At 41.5% G+C, this 18,208-nt stretch overlaps 2 protein-coding genes across 5 annotated transcripts; both read left to right on the forward strand.

Annotated features, from left to right (window-relative positions):
* Nucleotides 1–1,472: 1,472 nt before the first annotated feature.
* On the forward strand, nt 1,473–8,533 carry LOC125519232 (translation factor GUF1 homolog, mitochondrial). Of its 2 annotated transcripts, none has more exons than XM_048684100.1 (12): nt 1,473–1,860; nt 2,675–3,422; nt 3,587–3,743; nt 3,867–3,921; nt 4,739–4,806; nt 4,874–4,978; nt 5,061–5,132; nt 5,212–5,325; nt 5,850–5,990; nt 6,590–6,649; nt 7,710–7,937; nt 8,025–8,533. In XM_048684100.1, exons 1-11 carry the CDS (start codon nt 1,555–1,557, stop codon nt 7,882–7,884), a joined length of 2,001 nt encoding a protein of 666 aa, XP_048540057.1. In that variant the 5' UTR covers nt 1,473–1,554; the 3' UTR covers nt 7,885–7,937; nt 8,025–8,533. The 2 variants fall into 2 exon arrangements, with proteins under 2 accessions (XP_048540057.1, XP_048540058.1); XM_048684101.1 differs by having other exon boundaries at nt 8,075–8,533.
* Nucleotides 8,534–9,283: 750 nt separating this feature from the next.
* On the forward strand, nt 9,284–15,811 carry LOC125520847 (carboxypeptidase SOL1-like). 3 transcript variants are annotated; one of them, XM_048685879.1, is made up of 15 exons: nt 9,284–9,489; nt 10,048–10,111; nt 10,212–10,307; nt 10,804–10,834; nt 10,919–10,975; nt 11,462–11,557; nt 11,934–12,056; nt 12,164–12,268; nt 13,184–13,230; nt 13,900–14,025; nt 14,148–14,250; nt 14,353–14,415; nt 14,718–14,801; nt 14,977–15,040; nt 15,247–15,811. In XM_048685879.1, the coding sequence occupies exons 1-15, from the start codon at nt 9,372–9,374 to the stop codon at nt 15,558–15,560; spliced, it is 1,491 nt and encodes a 496-aa protein (XP_048541836.1). In that variant the 5' UTR covers nt 9,284–9,371; the 3' UTR covers nt 15,561–15,811. The 3 variants fall into 3 exon arrangements, with proteins under 3 accessions (XP_048541836.1, XP_048541837.1, XP_048541838.1); XM_048685880.1 differs by lacking the exon at nt 9,284–9,489 and having other exon boundaries at nt 10,063–10,111; nt 10,781–10,834; XM_048685881.1 differs by lacking the exons at nt 9,284–9,489; nt 10,048–10,111; nt 10,212–10,307; ... (1 more) ...; nt 10,919–10,975; nt 11,462–11,557 and having other exon boundaries at nt 11,989–12,060; nt 12,191–12,268.
* The last annotated feature ends 2,397 nt before the right edge of the window (nt 15,812–18,208 follow it).

An 18,208-nucleotide genomic window follows, 5' to 3' on the forward strand; every position in this document is an offset into this window, starting at 1 on the left:
GAGAGATTGATTGGCGGTACCGTACCTTTGGGATCAAGGTAATGGAAAGTGTCATTGAAGCCAATCAGTAGGTCTCCCCGTTTAGAAAGCTTAACACAACATTAGTCACGTCGTCCTTCAACAAATGCCAATGTTGTTGGAAGAAGCCGGCCGTAAAACCATCAATCCCCGGTGCTTTCGTTGGGGCCATCTGGAAAAGGGCATCATGGACCTCTTTTGCGTCGAATGGTTCCTCCAGCATATCGTTCATGCCGGCATCACTTTCATCGGATTTGATAAACATATGTTTTCAAGATGTTTGAGTGTATGCTAAAATTTATACGCAATATAGTACTCCCTCCATTCCATAATGCAGCGTGTATAGATATTTTGAAAAGTCAAGCTGTCAAAACCAAACAATGCAAATTTCGACCAAATTTATCTATATCTATACCAATATAAAAAGACCCAAAGGGGCAGATCCAAACCATCTCAACCGTCAAATCATGTTATCTAACGGTTCAAATCCCTCCAATGGTGAGCACCAAACACGTTTAACACTCTAATTAGCCACCACTGCTATTGGTTATAAACACGTTTTGACTTAAAGCTATCCCATGAAATCTGCCATGTAATTAATATCCTACCATTCCCGCGAAAAAGTAATTGATATACTACTAAATGTCAACGTGCAACAGATATATCTTACCTAATATAACGTGCAACTAATATCCTACCTAATATAAACGTGCATTGCACGTACATTATTACTAGTATAGATAAAAATATCTGTATCTACAATACAAAATATATAAAGTATGAAACTATATCTTATGATGAAACTAATAATATATATTTGACATTTTAGATGTAAATGATTTTCTCAACAGACTTGGTCAAAGTTTGAGAGGTTGGCTTTTCAAAAAATATATATGAGGTATTGTCAGGAAAAATTTACGTAGAAATTAATCTTATGAATCAAACTACCAGCGTAAGAAAAATTTCTAAGGATTGCAATTCTTCAAAATTACTTCCTCAGTCCCATAATATAAGAGTGTTTATGGGACAAAGGGAGTATTATAAAAAAATCTTTTAAATCAAAGATGCCCCCACTCTTTGTAAAATGTTGTCTACGGGGTGCTGCAAAGTCTGATATTAGTGGAGGCTCTCCAGCAAAACTCTGGATACTCAATGGTGGCACGTCCAATTCTTGAAGAAAGTCGTTTATTGTTAGTTAATTTCGGACCTGCCACCATTATTGAGCATTGTAACCGCGAATCAAATATGATGGCTCATGTGCTAGCGCAGAATGAAAGTGTTGATCCATCAAATTTGTGGTTGGACTCACCTTCAGCTTTTATTTCTGAATTTTTGACGGACGATGTAAGCGTTGTTTAATTTTAATAAAGCTAGCCATAATGATCTTTTCTAGAAAAACAAATGCAAACTGGTCCACCTTTACAGTCTTCACAAACATTTTTCTGGTCTATACACCGCTTCCACCCACTCCTCGGTCAAGCCCTTCTCGCCAAAATCCTTCTCAGAACCCTAGCCCCCGCCGCCCCGCGGTTCCGCATGGCCGGCGCCGCCGCGCTCCGGCGGGCCGCCCGCAGCGCCGTCCGCAAGCTGGCCAACGCCCCCTCCCCCTCCCGTACGATTGTGCTCCCCGAGCGCCTCCTGTCCTCCCAGGCGTCGCCGGAGCACCGCCCCCGCCCCGGCGTGTCGGCGTCGGAGCTGGGGCAGTACCCGCCGGAGCGGATCCGGAATTTCTCCATCATCGCGCACGTCGACCACGGCAAGTCCACGCTCGCCGACCGGCTGCTGGAGCTCACCGGCACCATCCAGAAGGGCCATGGCGCTCAGTACCTCGACAAGCTGCAGGTGCGACGCGACCCCCCCCCCCCCCCCCCCCCCCCCCCCCCCTCTCGAAACACGAGCAATTTTATTGAAATGTTAGCTCTTACTTAATTTCACCGAGTGAGGAAACATATTGCAATGATGCGGTCCTAATTTTGAAGTTCGTACATGGTAGAACAGCAGTACCAGCAACGTCACGACTTTGATAAAAGGATGATTTCCTTTCAAGTGTTAATAAATGCGTCAGAGATAACAACCTTACAACATACAGTTACATATTATTCTAGCTGAATACCTGCATGTTGCTATGAAACTAATAAAAAAAATCCAAATTATGTGGCACATCAGTCGCCATACAAACCCGCAGCCACAAAAACTGAGATGGATTTATAAAAGACAAGGGAACGAACCAATAAAAAGTATTCATATGGTAACTACTAATTTAACCTACCGTGTGTGCTAAGAAAGTTATAGGAAGATTATTAGCATTTTTTTATCAGTACATTGGGCTATACAGGGGTTAGTAGATATGCTCTTGCTTGATATGGAATTTGGTAAATATATGGAGTTTGATAAAATTATCATTGGGAATTCTTCATTCTAAATTGCAAAATGGTTGAGGGCAGTTAGTTTCTCTTTAGGCTTCCTCATTTGTGTCATTACTTATTTCCGGATGGTAATATTAGCATGAATGGCATACCTTCACTGTCGACTTACCCTGTTTCTTAAATATTCCTATTTTCCTAAAGTTCCTCCTGTTCCTGAGGTGGATAAATCCCTGCTGTATAGTTTTATACTTTCAGCCCTTTATTGCAACATTTATATCTGGTATCAACAGGTAGAGAAAGAAAGGGGCATCACCGTCAAAGCCCAAACTGCGACTATGTTCTACAAGCATACAGTGGAAAATCCCGACTCCCATGGGACAGATACTTCAAGCTATTTGCTTAACCTGATTGATACTCCAGGCCATGTGGATTTCAGCTATGAGGTCTCCAGGTCCCTAGCAGCTTGCCAGGGTGCTCTTTTAGTAGTTGATGCAGCCCAAGGTGTACAGGCACAAACAATTGCAAATTTTTACCTTGCATTTGAGTCAAACCTTAGCATTATTCCTGTCATTAACAAGATTGATCAGCCTACTGCTGACCCAGATAATGTAAAGGCCCAGTTGAAGAGGTTATTTGACATTGATCCAAGTGAAGCTCTGCTCACTTCTGCCAAAACTGGTCAAGGCCTTAGCCAGGTGCTACCTGCTGTTATTGAGCGTATACCTTGCCCACCTGGGAATTGTGATTCACCTGTACGAATGCTGCTCTTAGATTCATACTACGATGAATACAAAGGGGTGATATGTCATGTTGCTATTGTTGATGGTGCGATGCGCAAGGGAGATAAGATTTCATCAGCTGCGACTGGTCGCACATATGAAGTCTTTGATGTTGGCATTATGCATCCTGAGCTTACCCCTACCGGAGTGCTTTACACTGGACAAGTTGGATATGTTATAACTGGAATGCGTTCAACTAAAGAAGCACGGATTGGTGATACTCTTCATCAGGCTAAGACTATCGTTGAACCACTTCCTGGTATGGGATTCCAGACCCTCCTGAAATCATTTTTTATCATCTGATTAATTTAATAGTTGGGCCCTGGGAACACCTCATTTAATTTATTGACAGTTCTACATGCACTTTTTTTCGTAGTTTTTCTTTTGTGGTATTATGTGACATCATGTAAAATAGTCATTTAGGTTTCAAGCCTGTGAGACACATGGTCTTCTCTGGTGTATACCCAGCTGATGGTTCTGACTTTGAGGCTCTTAGCCATGCAATTGAGAAGCTAACATGTAATGATGCCAGCGTGTCTGTTACAAAAGAGACAAGCACTGCACTTGGCATGGGTTTCAGGTATAAGCTTTTCTGCATGCTCAGTATATTCCCCTTCCGTTGATCACATGCTATCAAGTGTCCAAACATGCCTCAATTCATTATTGATCCGTACAAGAGTTTGTATCATGTGTATCTTTTCAGATGTGGTTTCCTAGGATTGCTGCACATGGATGTGTTTCATCAACGGCTTGAACAAGTATAGTTTTGCTATTACTTTTGCAAACAATTTTCAGTTTATTGGTGGCATGTAACTATAAGTTTTATTGTACATAGCTGTAAACAGCTTTGCACTTAATTAATACCACCACGAGTTCTTTCGAACACCAAAAATAGGCCAGTATACACTCGTAGGAAAATTTGCGTCCCTATTACTGGAAGAGGCCAGTTAAGCTCCTGCTAGTCGATTGTAAGGAGGTCTATCTTGCCTATTATGGCTGATTATACTGATTAATTGGCCTGTTACTAAACCTGTTTACCTACTTGTAACTGGCGAGGGTACCCAGCATGAGTATACGGCATAATATGAGGCCTAGTAGACCTGTTTTCAGTACATTGGATATAATACCTGCCAAAAGAGGTATTTTGTTAGTGCATCAGGATCCATGTGTGTATTAAGGCAAACTCTTTTGTTAAGAAAAGCAGTGAACACCTTTCAGCGATTCTATTGTTTAGTTGCATGATAGCTCATTTTTAGTAATCAATACCCCGAAGGTTTTGTGGTTCCTTTAGCCCCGGAAGAGGAATTGTTATCATTTTTGTTGTGTGGATTTAGGATTCAAACGAATTTACTTTGCATAATTACACCCACTTAGGATTGCAATATCTATCCACCTATGTCACAATTCAATAATGGAGCCTTTTTTTTCTCAATTGGACCACATGCATGCACTTCTGCTCTCACCGAGAAATTGATGGAAAAAAGATGGTGGCGGTGTTCTTGCATCATCTGATGTAACTATTTCTACGGGAAGCCATCATTCATGAGATTTATTTTGCCACTGCATTTTGTACAGGAATATGGAGCTCAAGTCATATCCACCATACCAACTGTACCATATATCTTTGAATATGGTGATGAAAGGTGAGCATTTACAATGATATTATACTTGTTCTCTGCTAGGATATCTGAGCTTGATTGTTTTGTTCAGCAAGGTGCAAATTGAGAACCCTGCGGCCTTGTCTTTCAATGCTGGAAAACGTATAACGGCCTGCTGGGAGCCAACAGTCATTGCAACAATTATTATTCCTAGTGAGTAAGATCTGCTTCCTTTCTCATTAGTTTTCCTGTTCCATTTACAACTAGGAAGAGTGATGATGATCAACCATTTCTTTTAGGTATGTTGGGCCTGTAATTATGCTTTGTTCGGAAAGGAGGGGTGAACAGCAAGAATATACATTCATTGATGCGTAATTGTTTCCCCCAAAATCACATTTTTTTTAAGTAAATGTTTTTTGTTTTTGCTCATTGTGGCTATGTTTGATGCAGTAATAGAGCTTTATTGAAGTACCGATTACCTTTGAGGGAGATCATTGTGGACTTCTACAATGAGTTGAAAAGCATAACATCTGGCTATGCTACTTTTGACTATGAAGACTCTGAGTATGTATCATTTTCAATTTAAAAAATCAGATAAGGTCTGGTTACACTACTGGTTTTGTCATTTTTCGAGATTTTGAGATGAAAACGAATATGAGTATGGTTGTAAGGTTGTGGCTCATCGTATTCCTGTGCTCTGGTCAGTCTTTTCCGTTGAACATTTTATACCCCCTTTGTTTCTTGAAAGTTGTTGGCCTTGCTTATGAATATGACCCCTAGTGCAGGTCTCTAATCCAGCCTACTAAGTACCTACGTGAACAAATTTTTGCTCTAGACATCTTATGTTTCAGGGAACATCTCCCGGTGACTATTTGACTAGTAACTGTTCGAGTCGTTAAATGACTTAAACTGTTTCCACTCACTTGATTAATTAGTCAAGTGGTGTACAAATTATTTACATTCGATGTGAGATGGCTATTCAAGTAGCACATAGGAATTTCTTCTATGATGGAAAAGGAAAAAAAATGTGACAGCTTCGTATCACTATTTCTGGTTCTTGTTACACTAACTTAATTTCATTTCAACAGGTATCAAAAATCTGATCTTGTTAAGATGGATATTCTACTTAACGGCCAGCCTGTTGATGCTATGGCTACTATAATCCATAACCAAAAAGCTCAGAAGGTTGGAAGAGAATTAGTGGACAAGCTGAAGAAATTTATAGAAAGGTATCCATTATGCTCCTTGTTTTGGGACTCTGATGTGTAAAATGAACAAGTTATGTCTATAGGAATTTATATAAAAAATCATGAGCTTGGCGAATCTAGATCCTACATCTGTCTAACCATCGGGTGAAGTTTGAAGTTGAACTTTGTCTCCTTAAGTGATGCTTGTGTTCAATTCCAATAATTAGCTAAAGCAATCAGCCATAACTTATATTTCCTTCAGCAGTGGGTAACTCTGAATGCACAACACTAGACTTGCTGTATTACTTTTTTCTTGTGTACTGAGTAAAAAATCATTGCAGTGTGAAAATTTATATTTTTTGTCACGTATAGTTCATGCCCAATGATGGTCACTGGCCAGTGCTCTTTGATTAGATTGTTTCTGAGCACTCTCACGACTCTATAAATTACACAATTGGAAGGGGAATGTAGTTTCATTAGAAAAGAGGATTGTGAAGCAGAAAAAAGTGGATTTCGGTATTGGGTAAAATGCTGTTGCAACAATTTTTTTTATCCTTGTGCTGATTGGAGACACTTTATTTCCTTTAGCCACTCTTTCCACTTAAGTTCATTTTGTAACTCTTTGGTCTCTCATTGTGCAGGCAAATGTTTGAGATCACTATACAAGCAGCAATTGGTTCAAAGGTTATTGCAAGGGAAACGTAAGATATTACTCCCTCCGTTCCGAATTACTTGTCACAGGTATGGATGTATCTAGATGTATTTTAGTTCTAGATACATCCATTTCTCCGACAAGTAATTTGGAACGGAGGGAGTAGTTCTGCTTTAGTTTTCTTGAATACTACTCCCTCCGTTCCCAAATATAAGACGTTTTGGTAGTTTAGGAATGGAGGGAGTACATCATTCCTTCATTATTTTTGTTAAAAGATTTGTGTTCATTTGAAGTGCTTCGAATTTAACATTTGTATGCACTTCACTGTATTTGCAAGTGCATCTATAGCTATTTAGGAATTGAACTTTTCTGCGAATAAGTATATAGTTATTAACATGAAATGCATTTTCAGTTCGGAGTAAAGTCGGATTTATCCATTCAATTTCAGGCTTGTAGTTTGCCTGAATGAGTATGTTCATTGGAACACCAGCTGTTCCTTAGAATTTAGTGTCATGGGAAGTGGTTTTGATTTTTCTTTTATAGTTTTCATCACATTTAAAAAAGCGGTAGGTGTTAATTGTGCGTATTGCCACCATCTTGTGCTTTCTGACCAAAGTGCACACTTATGCGCAGATGAAGCACACTTAAGTGCTAGGCGTTTTGCTATCGCCTAGAGCCTAGCCTACGTGCACTTAAGCCCCCGCCTAGGCGCGCCTTTTTAAACTATGGTTTTCATTGAGTTCTTTGTCTGACTTGATAATGGTTCCATCTTAACCTTTCCATTGGCCTAAAAAGATCTGCTTGTATATCATGACCAATCAGCCTTTGTACATCAGTCCCATGGTTCAGTGTCTCGTCCTATTCTGTATTTTGGTCATGAAACATGTGAAATAGGTCCAGATAGCTTGTTAGGACTCCCTAGCTTGGAGTACTAGTTAGTCACCCAGTTCTAATTTATTTTCAACTGCCCATAGCATTATTCAGTTACATGAAAAATATTCTGTTCGGTATCAGGTTAGCTTAGCTGGAGTACTCTTTTATTTTCTTAAGTAAAAACATGTGCATTTGACAGGTACATAATTGAGCATGTTGTCTTGTGTCATTTCCAGCCTGTCAGCAATGAGAAAGAATGTTCTGGCCAAGTGCTATGGTGGTGATATCACCCGCAAAAAGAAGTTGCTAGAGAAGCAAAAGGAAGGGAAGAAGCGCATGAAACGTGTTGGATCCGTCGATATTCCCCAAGAGGCATTCCATGAGCTACTAAAGGTCTCTAGTTCAAAGTAGACGAGCTGTACTTTAGTGTCGTAGCCTCGTGTAGTCATCTTCCTTCCTGAAAGGTGAGTTTTGGTCACACGATTTTTGCACATCATATATGTCCAGCTTCCAGAGTAGCTTCGCCTTATCCCTTTTCTGTTGCATTGCAGGCTTTCACTCCTTGTTCACCAAGTACATACTGACGTTTTTCACCGTGCAGCGTAGCACCACTGCTGTCGTTGCTCCTGTGCCCAAGGGTTAAACCGCCGGTTCAAAGGGGTTTATTTCACGCCGAGATGCTCCGTCCTGCGGTGCTGGTGCTGCGAACCTTGGTGTTCCAGGATGTTTTGGTGGTGCTAAAACATGGACTCGCACCCTGGTGTGAGAAGAAAAAAAAACCCGTACTGCCACACCCTGTTAAGCTAGTTCTTGATGGAAAGCGGACAGCATACGGCGGGCGGCGCTTGCTTGCCTCGTATTTTCATAGTTGGCACGATCATATACGCAGAATGTTGTGCCTCACCGCACTATATTTTTTTGGAGGAGAAGTGCCGAACAATTCTACAAGTAGAGTTATACTTGGTTTTGTTTTGGAGAAGTTTTTCCCATTGTTCTCCGTTGTATTCTTCTGAAAAAAACATACACTCTGGAATAAGTGAAACTGCCCCAAGGTTCTGTATCTGCATTCCCCCACTATCTATTGGACAATTAATTTGATTTTCTTGAGATGGCAATGGTGCATCACTGAGAGAAATTGTGGCTAAACCAGTGAAGCTTGCTTTGAAGTGTGAGATAGATGCAGATATTGCTGGCGATCGCTGAAATCGGTTTTGACATTTTCTTTTTGATTTTGATGCCGTGATTGCAACATTTTATTGTTTGCATATGAAAAGTAATATTTTTACTAAAGAACTTTAAAGGGTTGTGCTACGAGATCATCCCGCTGATAACACCGCCTCCCTGGCTGTCAGATCAGCCATGGCTCCGAGACTCCGAGTGTCGTGGACCCTCCTGCTTTGCAAAGCAACATTGTGGCCATATTTTGCAAATAATAGTGACGTTGCAATTTGGCATCACAATATTGGGCATGTTTCATGAAACCCAAACAATGTTGCAACCGGCAAGCTTTTTTCAGTCAGGTGATTGAAGCGTTTCTGAATTTATTAAAACTAAATATTTTGTGCTTATTGGTAAAATGTTGAATAAACAATTTATTAAAACCAAACCATTTTTGTGCTTATTGGAAAAATGTTGAAGAAACATATAAAAAGCAAAAACCAATTCTGCACCAGCCGAGAATCGAACCCGGGTCTGTAGGCAGGGTACTATTCTATAACTAGACCACTTGTGCTGCTGTGGTTTGCTGCAGATTTTATATTTAAAGGACATAATAAACGTTGCACCTTGTGTGGATCGTGTCCACTACCGGTGGGGGTGGAGGTGGGGGCGAGTCAAACGGAAAAGCGCACGCCACTCAACCCCAGCCGGCCAGCCACCCCCCATCCCGCAGGGCGGCCATGGCGATCCCGCGCCTGCGCTCCCTCCCCCTCCCCCTACTCCTCGTCGTCCTCCTCCGCGCCTTCGCCTCGCTCCCCATCCAAGCCGCCGCGAGGGGCGGCCTCGACCCGTCGCCAGGTTCCTCTCTCACCCTCTGCGGCGTCTGGATTCCATTTCCCGGGGCAACGACGCCGTGCTGGGCCTCGATCGATCTCGGACGGGTAGCTAGCTAGCTTCGTGGGACGCGGATCCGTTAGTTGGCTCGATTTTGTGGATTTGGTGGGGGATGCTGCCGTTATTCACGAGCCTAGCTGGTGCGGATGTGCCTGGGGCTCAGTTCGTTTCGGTACAACCTGCACGGATTGGGAATGTCGTTAGTTATGAGGAGTAGGAGCACCTTGGATGCATGATGAGTGCCTTATGCTTTGGACTGGCTGATGATTGCGTAGTTATGATGTGAAGCCCACACCATCCACCTGGCTAATAAAATGGATAAGTATAAGTAGCTGTCATAAATTGGCATATGTCAAGCTAGATTCCTAGAGTATTATTACCAATTAATTAGTATATCTTCTCCCTGTCTCCGAGCTTGTTTCACCAGTCAGCTTTGATCACACTTTGCGAGTTTGCGGACTCGGTTCTCAGGATATGCGCAGCTATTTCGTACCCAAGTAATAATCTGTTATTGTCAACCAGGTATCGCCGTTGAGAAACATGGGGCATTTTCGCGCGGTCTTCTTCAGGATATGCCTGAGATCACGTATGTTTTTAAATCAGAGCTTTTAGTTTCTATTCATGTTTTTATTGCACGAAAAAATTTGCTGTAAACATGTATGCAATGCTTTTTCTATCAACTTTAGGGATGAAATGGTTCGCGGATATATGAGCAACTCTGAACTTGAGGGTGCTGTACAAGACTTTGGGAGGCGCTGTGCTAATGTCTCCAGGATATACAGGTATATGATGTATAAGACTTTGCTCCCTGTCGATGAGTTCTCGACCATTTTTTTGGGGTCCTCAATTTGTTTAGCAGTGACATATAAATATTGCTTTGATTGGTTGGTATCCAACTGTGGTGGGTAGACAATAGAATTAAAAGCATTGCTGATCACTATGGGATTCAGTAGTTCATACTTACACTGATAGATAGGTAATGTAAAAGTAAATGGAAGGGAAAATACTGAAAGGTAGTCTTTTTGCATGTTAAATTCGAAACCTAAGCCCATTCATAAAAGGCGTGTCTAATTATATGTGAACTTCTGGATTGCAGCAGCAAGTTTCAAAAGTACTATGTATGTGTAACTTAATCTTCTGGTTGCGATAATCAGTTTAATGCGTAGGACTGTAATCTCTCCTGTCTGATAGATCTAGTATGCTCATATATGATATATCCAAACTTCACTTACCTATTCTTTCTTCTCTCTTTGAGGGATTACACAAACCTGTTATCAGCATCGGGAAGAGTGTAAATGGTTCCCCATTGGTATGTAACTTACTGATGATAGCTTTAATGCTTTATTCGTTGTCAAAATTGTATACTGGATAACTTTTCTGATTGCTCTTGTAGTGGGCCATTGAAATATCAGACAAGCCTGGGCTAAAAGAAGCTGAACCAGCATTCAAGGTTTGTGGCCTCTTTATCCTTAAGAAGTGGGTCGTTTTTATAAAATTCTGAAAGGAAGTGTTTTATAAGTTGAGCCACCCGACCATCTTGCTTTATCATTCCTTTTATCTCATCTGCTCTAAAAGAACAGCTGTGACTCAATGGCAATGGGAGTCTTTTCTTTCATATTTATAATGACTTCCTTGACACTCTGTTAAGTTGCTCTTCTTCTTTGTGAGTTTTCATGGGGTTACCCCCTTTTCCTATGTCGATGAGAGTTAACTAAGCTATAATGGAATCACATCCAAAATTGAAACCCATGATTTTCCTGTAGAAACTAGCTTACATAGCTATGTTGGCAATAGTTCAGCTAACTTGCTTGAACTCTTTTATTTCAGTTTTTAGTATAATATAAGTAAGAGCTATCTATGTTGGCATTTTCCTATTTCAGTGTTAATAGTACCAAGAATATAAATTTGATGTAGCTTTTGTTTTGAAAATTTCCAGTTCATTGGGAATGTCCATGGCGATGAGCCTGTTGGGAGAGAGGTCCTCATGCAACTTGCGTATTGGCTGTGTGATAACTACCTGAAGGATCCTTTGGTAAGGTTCTCTAGATGCTACATGCTCTTTGCTTAGCCATGGAGCTTTTGACTGACCAACTACTTACAATTTGGTTTTGCAATTAATTTGTTACATGACATGAAAAGGAAACTTAGTACCTAACCACAGTAGAAATCAATTAATTTATGGAACAAAATTTAGATTCTCAAACATGCTGCGAATTATGTTGTTTTAGTTGCATTGCTATGGATCATGTAATGTCCAACATATTTTTTAACATTGGAGATAATGTGCTCACTTTTTCTATCTGAACAAAGCTGTTATGTAAACTTACTCCAAAATATTTCCACCAGTTTTATGGAAATTGATACTAATATGCTATGTTCAGAACTTAGCTGTTAAATTAATTTTGTAGGCAACTCTTATTGTGGAGAACACGCACCTTCATATACTTCCATCAATGAATCCAGATGGATTTGCTCTTAGAAGGCGTGGTAATGCAAACAATGTTGATCTCAACAGAGACTTTCCTGACCAAGTACGTACTCAATGCATTAATTTTCCTTATGGAAGGTTCTATAACCCCCTTTGCACTTTATCTTTTGGAGAGCCGTTCGATTTAAATTTTCATTTTTTTACTGGCAGTTTTTCCCCCTCAACGATGATATTAAGCACCGACAACCTGAAACTAGAGCTATTATGAACTGGATAAAGCAAGAACACTTCACAGCCTCTGCTAGTTTGCATGGGGTAATTATTCTTCCCTTAACGCTGTTTGTGAAATTATTTGATTACTTAAATCTTGTTGACCGCCCAGTTATGTTTCTGTGGTCAAGTCTACTTTGTCAAGTAGTGAGCCACATCTCGGTTTCTATTTCTGGGTTACTGTCATGTTCTGCTTATGAAAATGCCCCCAAATTTCGTGTGCCCCAAAAAGTCATATCCAGGACAAACCTATTTTGTCTTATGTCTTTTCTATTCTCAGCCTGCTATATGGAGTGGTTGTGGTCATTTGTTAACTTTGCTTCTAATCACTTTATGCTCAATTTATCATCTCTCTCACAGAAAATAAAATGCATAGGCAAATCATATTTGCGCTGCAATTGATGGGTTGGATGTTGTTAACTTGTTATATTTAGTCTTATTTCTTCTCAATCTGCTATGTGGTGAAGAATTTTCTTGCTTCGATGTATACTATTAATGTCTAAAAGTGGATGTTTTGGATCGGGTCAGACCCTGTAGTTCTGGAACTGTTTCTTTTAACCTAGTAATTCCTCTGGGCACCTCTGGGGCACTTCCTTTTGATCTTAAAGTGCGAACATAATTGGTTTAAGGAAGAAAAATAACAACAATAGCAGATGGTAGAAGATTTTTTCAGTTTTTAATACTAGAAAGGTGATGTTCACAAATAGGTGGATACCAATTACAGTATTTAAGATTAGGATGCATGTAAAAGAAAAGGGCCATCTGTATACCACTCTACCATCCATCCATTTTCAGGATTAATTGTTGAAGGTCCAATACTAGGAATTCACTAACTTTTCTTCATTTTCAGATGACCCTTTGTTTCATGGACATTATTCTGATACATAGTTCTTACGTCATTACCAATTAGCTCCTGATTGACTGATTGCCATCCATTGCCACCTGATTTGAGTTTTGCAGGGTGCTCTTGTTGCAAATTATCCATGGGATGGATCTAGAGATACAAGGTAGCCAGTTTCCTAATTTACATTCAGTTTCAAGATCCCCTGCTAGTACTTTTGCATGTCCTGTTTCTCTATATCTTACTAAAACCCAGCAATAAGATTTTAACCAAGGATTGTCCACAGATGTGTCAGTATATTTCTCAAATGATGTACTCCCTCCGATCCAAAATAACTAAAACCATGACACTTATTTTGGATCGGAGGGAGTACATTCATATTTTGTGTTTGCCAACTTGAGTCCTTGCTAATGCTGGTACTTGAATTTTGATGTTCGCAAGTGCTTTATTCAGAGGTTAGATTGCACGTGGCCACCCATGCTTGTTAAACAGTAACATTCTCTTGATGCCCCATAGATTTGTTAGATGTACCTTTTCTTATTTATAGGACCATCAAGATAGATAAGCAGCACACAGCTAAAGTTTTATGAGCAGCTGATCAACAGTCGTGCACATAATGGGCTGTTAATCAATATATCGTAAGTGGCGCTGTTGGAGCCCTTGGATTTTAATGTCATACAATGTTATCTTGTAATGCAATATTTTTGCCTGAGTTTTTGTTCAGTATAGCAGTTATTTCATTTGTTTTGCTATTTTTCATTCACCTACTAGTCTTTAGGAACACAAACTTGCTTTGTTTCAGACTGCATTCTCACATAGATTGTCTTGCTTACAGAAAACAGTATTATGGATGTCCTGATGACAAGACATTCCGGTACATGGCGTCAGTGTATAGTCAGTCACACTATAACATGTCATTGAGCAAGGAGTTCGAAGGAGGAATTACAAATGGAGCGCTGTGGTAAAGAAAAAAAAGACTAGCATCGCTTTGCTACTCCATATTGAACTTTCGTTGTATTAACATTCCAGTGAGTGTTAGTACTTTTCAAGACCGAACATAGCAATTTATGGTTTGTGATGCAGGTATCCAATTTATGGTGGCATGCAAGACTGGAACTATATACACGGAGGCTGCTTTGAGTTAACCCTTGAAATTAGTGATGTAAAATGGCCAAAAGCATCTGAGGTACTTTTGCATCTTGTTATGCTTCTGCTTCTGCTGCTGCTGTTGTAAACCACTTGGTAGACATGTTTTTGTTCTGATATTCTGTATAATCTTCTGCTACAGCTTCTTGTCATATGGAAGCAAAATAAGTTGAGCATGCTCAATCTTGTTGCAAGCCTTGTAAAGGTAAGATGTTCCTAGTGTTTGATTCCTATGGTTATGCACCAGAAATAATTAACAACCTCGCCCTATTTGAAGTGAAATGGTGTCAGTTAGTATATGGGTTGGGGCACCGGGTTCTTCAACCACCATGTTTGTACCAGGGTCTGGGTTGAGGCACTGTGTCATCATTTCATTCTCTGCCCCTTCTGAAATAGTACCTTCCAGTGTTATTGAAGTTGTTCCTTTGGGTTTTGCTCCTTGTTGTTCTCTTTTGTTGACATAGAAAATGTTTGTCACTGTGTGCACTATATTAACACTTGTTTCAGACAGGAGTTCATGGAAGGATATTTGCTGCAGATACTGGCCGTCCTATACCAGGCTCACTCATGGTTAAGGGAATTGATTCGAAGGTGAGATTATTTGGCAACCTTAACCTATATCCAGTGAGGTATATATAAGTGACATTTGGATCCTGAATGCAAATGGATTATTTTGTGGTCTTATGGATGAACTGGCAAATTTATGCTGAAATTTTTGGGTTTATCATTTGAGAGATCCTAATACTCGTCCTGTGCTTGATCATAGATAAATGCCAGCGGAACTTTTGGCAATTACCATCGGATGCTTGCACCTGGTCAGAGCTATGAAGGTAGGCTTTGTATGCTCCTTCTGTCCAAAACATCATTTACAGATATGGTTAGATAGCCTGCATGTATTAAACATGGTTGGGGATGTCTCCTCAGTCCTCACTTGGCCTAATCTCCTTTTCTTTATCTAAATTTTCACTAGAAAATCTTGGATAGATGAAGCTAATCCATTGGTAACCCCACACGGGCTTTCTTTTATTACTGTCAGTCGTGGCATCGATGGAAGGCTTCAGACCAAAAAGAACACATATCATGCTGGGGCGCGAAGCCATGAATCTGGACTTCATCTTGGACCCATACGGAGCCCTCAAGGGAGCCAAGCCTCTGCGCAATGACTGCGGCTGCAGTTGCAACGATGACGGTGGCAGCAACAAGCCGTTCCTCCTCCGGGAAGCTTACCTCTGGCTGTATCTCCTGGTCCTGTTTTTCCTGCTTGCCCTCTACCTGCTCTTCAGGAGGAGAATGGCGTCGAGGCTCGTGGCACAGCGCCACCCTCCTCCGAAGCGGCCTGTTGCCGTGTGAGACGAAGCTGTACGTGCTGGTGGGTGTTTGTAGCGTAATCACAGCCTTTACAAACTGTTGTTCACACGTGGGATTAGATTGTGGCCATAATATGCCACGGAAGTTTTGAACAGTTTTTTAGTTGGAGATATATATGTTTGAGTTAACTGGATACATTACATACAGAGATAGAGGAAGGATAGAGTGAATCAGTGACGCAGGCCGAGTCTCTTAGTTTCTTCATCTCATGCTAATAAAATTGTTTTACTGTCTGTTTTCTTACCATGCATGAAATATGCCTTGATCGAGTGTCCAATTAATCCATACCTTTTTAGAAACGGTAGTGCTCTTCAGCGAACGTTCGTTGGGGTCCATGGCAGAACGAACGTTTTTCACAGCAATTTATTTGTCGGGAGTTTGTCAATTCCTTCAAGCGAACAAGATTTGTGTTGCCAAAACTCGCCATGTGTTTTTGAAGAAATTATCATACGTGCTATGAGGAATTTGACATAAAGAGGGTCCTTTATAGAAAAGTAAAATAACGATGTAATTAGATACAGAATCCAAGCACACGAATATATGCCGATCACAAAACAATTAAACACGTTTCCGCAAAAAAACAAACAAACAATTAAACAGGAGAGGAAGTAAACTGAAGATACACTATCTGCGCTCCATTCAGATCCTGAAGTGGTCGAGCGCGGAGGTGCCGAGGCCCTTGGCCCTGTAGTCCCGGAGCAGCTCCTCCATCGTCGCGCTCTTGTACCACACGCCTCCTTCACCGCTGGTGACGATCGGCCGCAGCACCTTCGTGTGATGGCCATGGATCGTAGAGATCCACTAGATCGGGGTAGGTGAGGGAGAAGATAGCTTGGGAAGGAAGAAGGGAGGCAAGGGGAAAATAGTTTCTATTTTATTTTCTTCAATAAACTGATACATGAGACGTCTGCGGTTTAACCCACCGCTCACGCACACACTAGCTACTTTCCAGCTGTCACCCGGGCCCATTGGCCAGCTACGCTCCGCCTTCCTTCGGCCACTGTCGCTGCTTATCTCTGAATCCTTGCCCGGACAGTCGATCTCTGCTGCCATGGCACCCTTCTCTGAACCGCTGCCATGGCAGCTGTTTGCCCCATCACTTGTATCCGTAAGCGCTTGCACCGTAGTGCTGACAGGTTCCCCAACTTTAGATATACTGAATCTTGAATCTACCCCCCCCCCCCACACACACACACACAAAGAAGGTTTTTTCAGACCTATTTTGAGCAGCATATTGTTTGATCCTTGTTTGAGCCCGCTGCAATTGTTCCTTGAGCACCTCTGTTGTACAGAAAAAAATCTTCAAAAAGTTTCGTGTCATTTAGACTTCGTTTGGTACTGATATTCTGAAAAACCAAAAACAGGCAAAAAACAATAACTGGCACTGGGTAGTAAGTTAATAGGTTAGTCCCAAAACATGATATATAATTGCTTGTAATTGCATATAAAACATTCAAGATTGATACTATAATAGCATGAAACAATAAAAATTTATAAATATGTTGGATACGTATCACATACCAAGGCAAATTCATCCGGGACTAAGAGTTTTAGATTACGCATCGGGCCAAGGACTGGCTGTGCCGATGAAGGTGTCCAAGTCGACACCGTCTACAATCCGAGTGGTGGCTTCAATGAACGTCTCCATGAAGTCCTCAAACTTGAGTTTCTTCGTGTTAGCGACCTTGAGGGACTTCAGCTTCTCTTCATTCACGTCCTTGCAGTGGACACAGATGAGCGAGATTGCAACATCGGCTCCGCAGTAGGCTGCTGATTTCTTGCATGCTTGCACTCGGTGGGGAATCTCGTTCAGATGGGCCATCATCGATTCCAGATCATTCTAGGCGGTCCCCTCTGGCTGCAGCTCCTTGTCGATCGCCCCTCAGCCAAGTGATGTACCCCAGGGCGTTGTCGAGACGATCTTCCAAGCGAAGGATGGCCAGGGCAGCCTTGTCATTGACGAGCAATGCAACCTTGTAGGGTCTAGATATCTCTCTCGATCCTTTCAGTCTCCAGCTCCACGTTGGGGCAGTATTCTGTCAACAGAAACAACACAAGAGTCAACACTTGCAAGAATTCGGAAGCAGGCGGGATTCACTCGACCGAAAGTCCTACCTGCGAGCTTCGCATTCATCTCCTCGCTGAAGTCTTCAATGTACTGCTCAAGGGCTGCTTTCTTCTTGAGGAGTTGGATGACCTTCTCGTCCAGATTCTTCTTCTCCTGCTCAAAGGCACTCGCCTGAGTGGTACACTTCGTCTCCCACTTGGCATACTGCTTTTTGAGCTCGGAGATCTCATGCCCGGCCACCTCAGCAGCAGCCTTCAGAGTCTTGTTCTCCTCTTCAAGCTTCCTGACTGATGCCAACTTGTCCTCGGCGGCCTTGGTCTTGGTCTTGGCCTATTTACAAGGTGAACATTCTCGCTATGAACATCTGCTTAAGAGAGTTCGATCGAATCAAAAGGAAATAATTTTTTGGAGAACAGTCGGACGAAGAGACCAACCTCCTAAGGCACACTTCTCCTTCTCAAGGCACTCATTTTTGTGCTTCTCGGCTTCCAGGTCCACTCGGAGCTGCAACACCTCCTTCTCCAACATGGCATAGGGGGCACCAAGCTCACAAGCCCTCTCT

The sequence above is a fragment of the Triticum urartu genome, chromosome 7, assembly GCF_003073215.2.
Source record: "Triticum urartu cultivar G1812 chromosome 7, Tu2.1, whole genome shotgun sequence".
Classification (NCBI taxonomy): domain Eukaryota; kingdom Viridiplantae; phylum Streptophyta; class Magnoliopsida; order Poales; family Poaceae; genus Triticum; species Triticum urartu.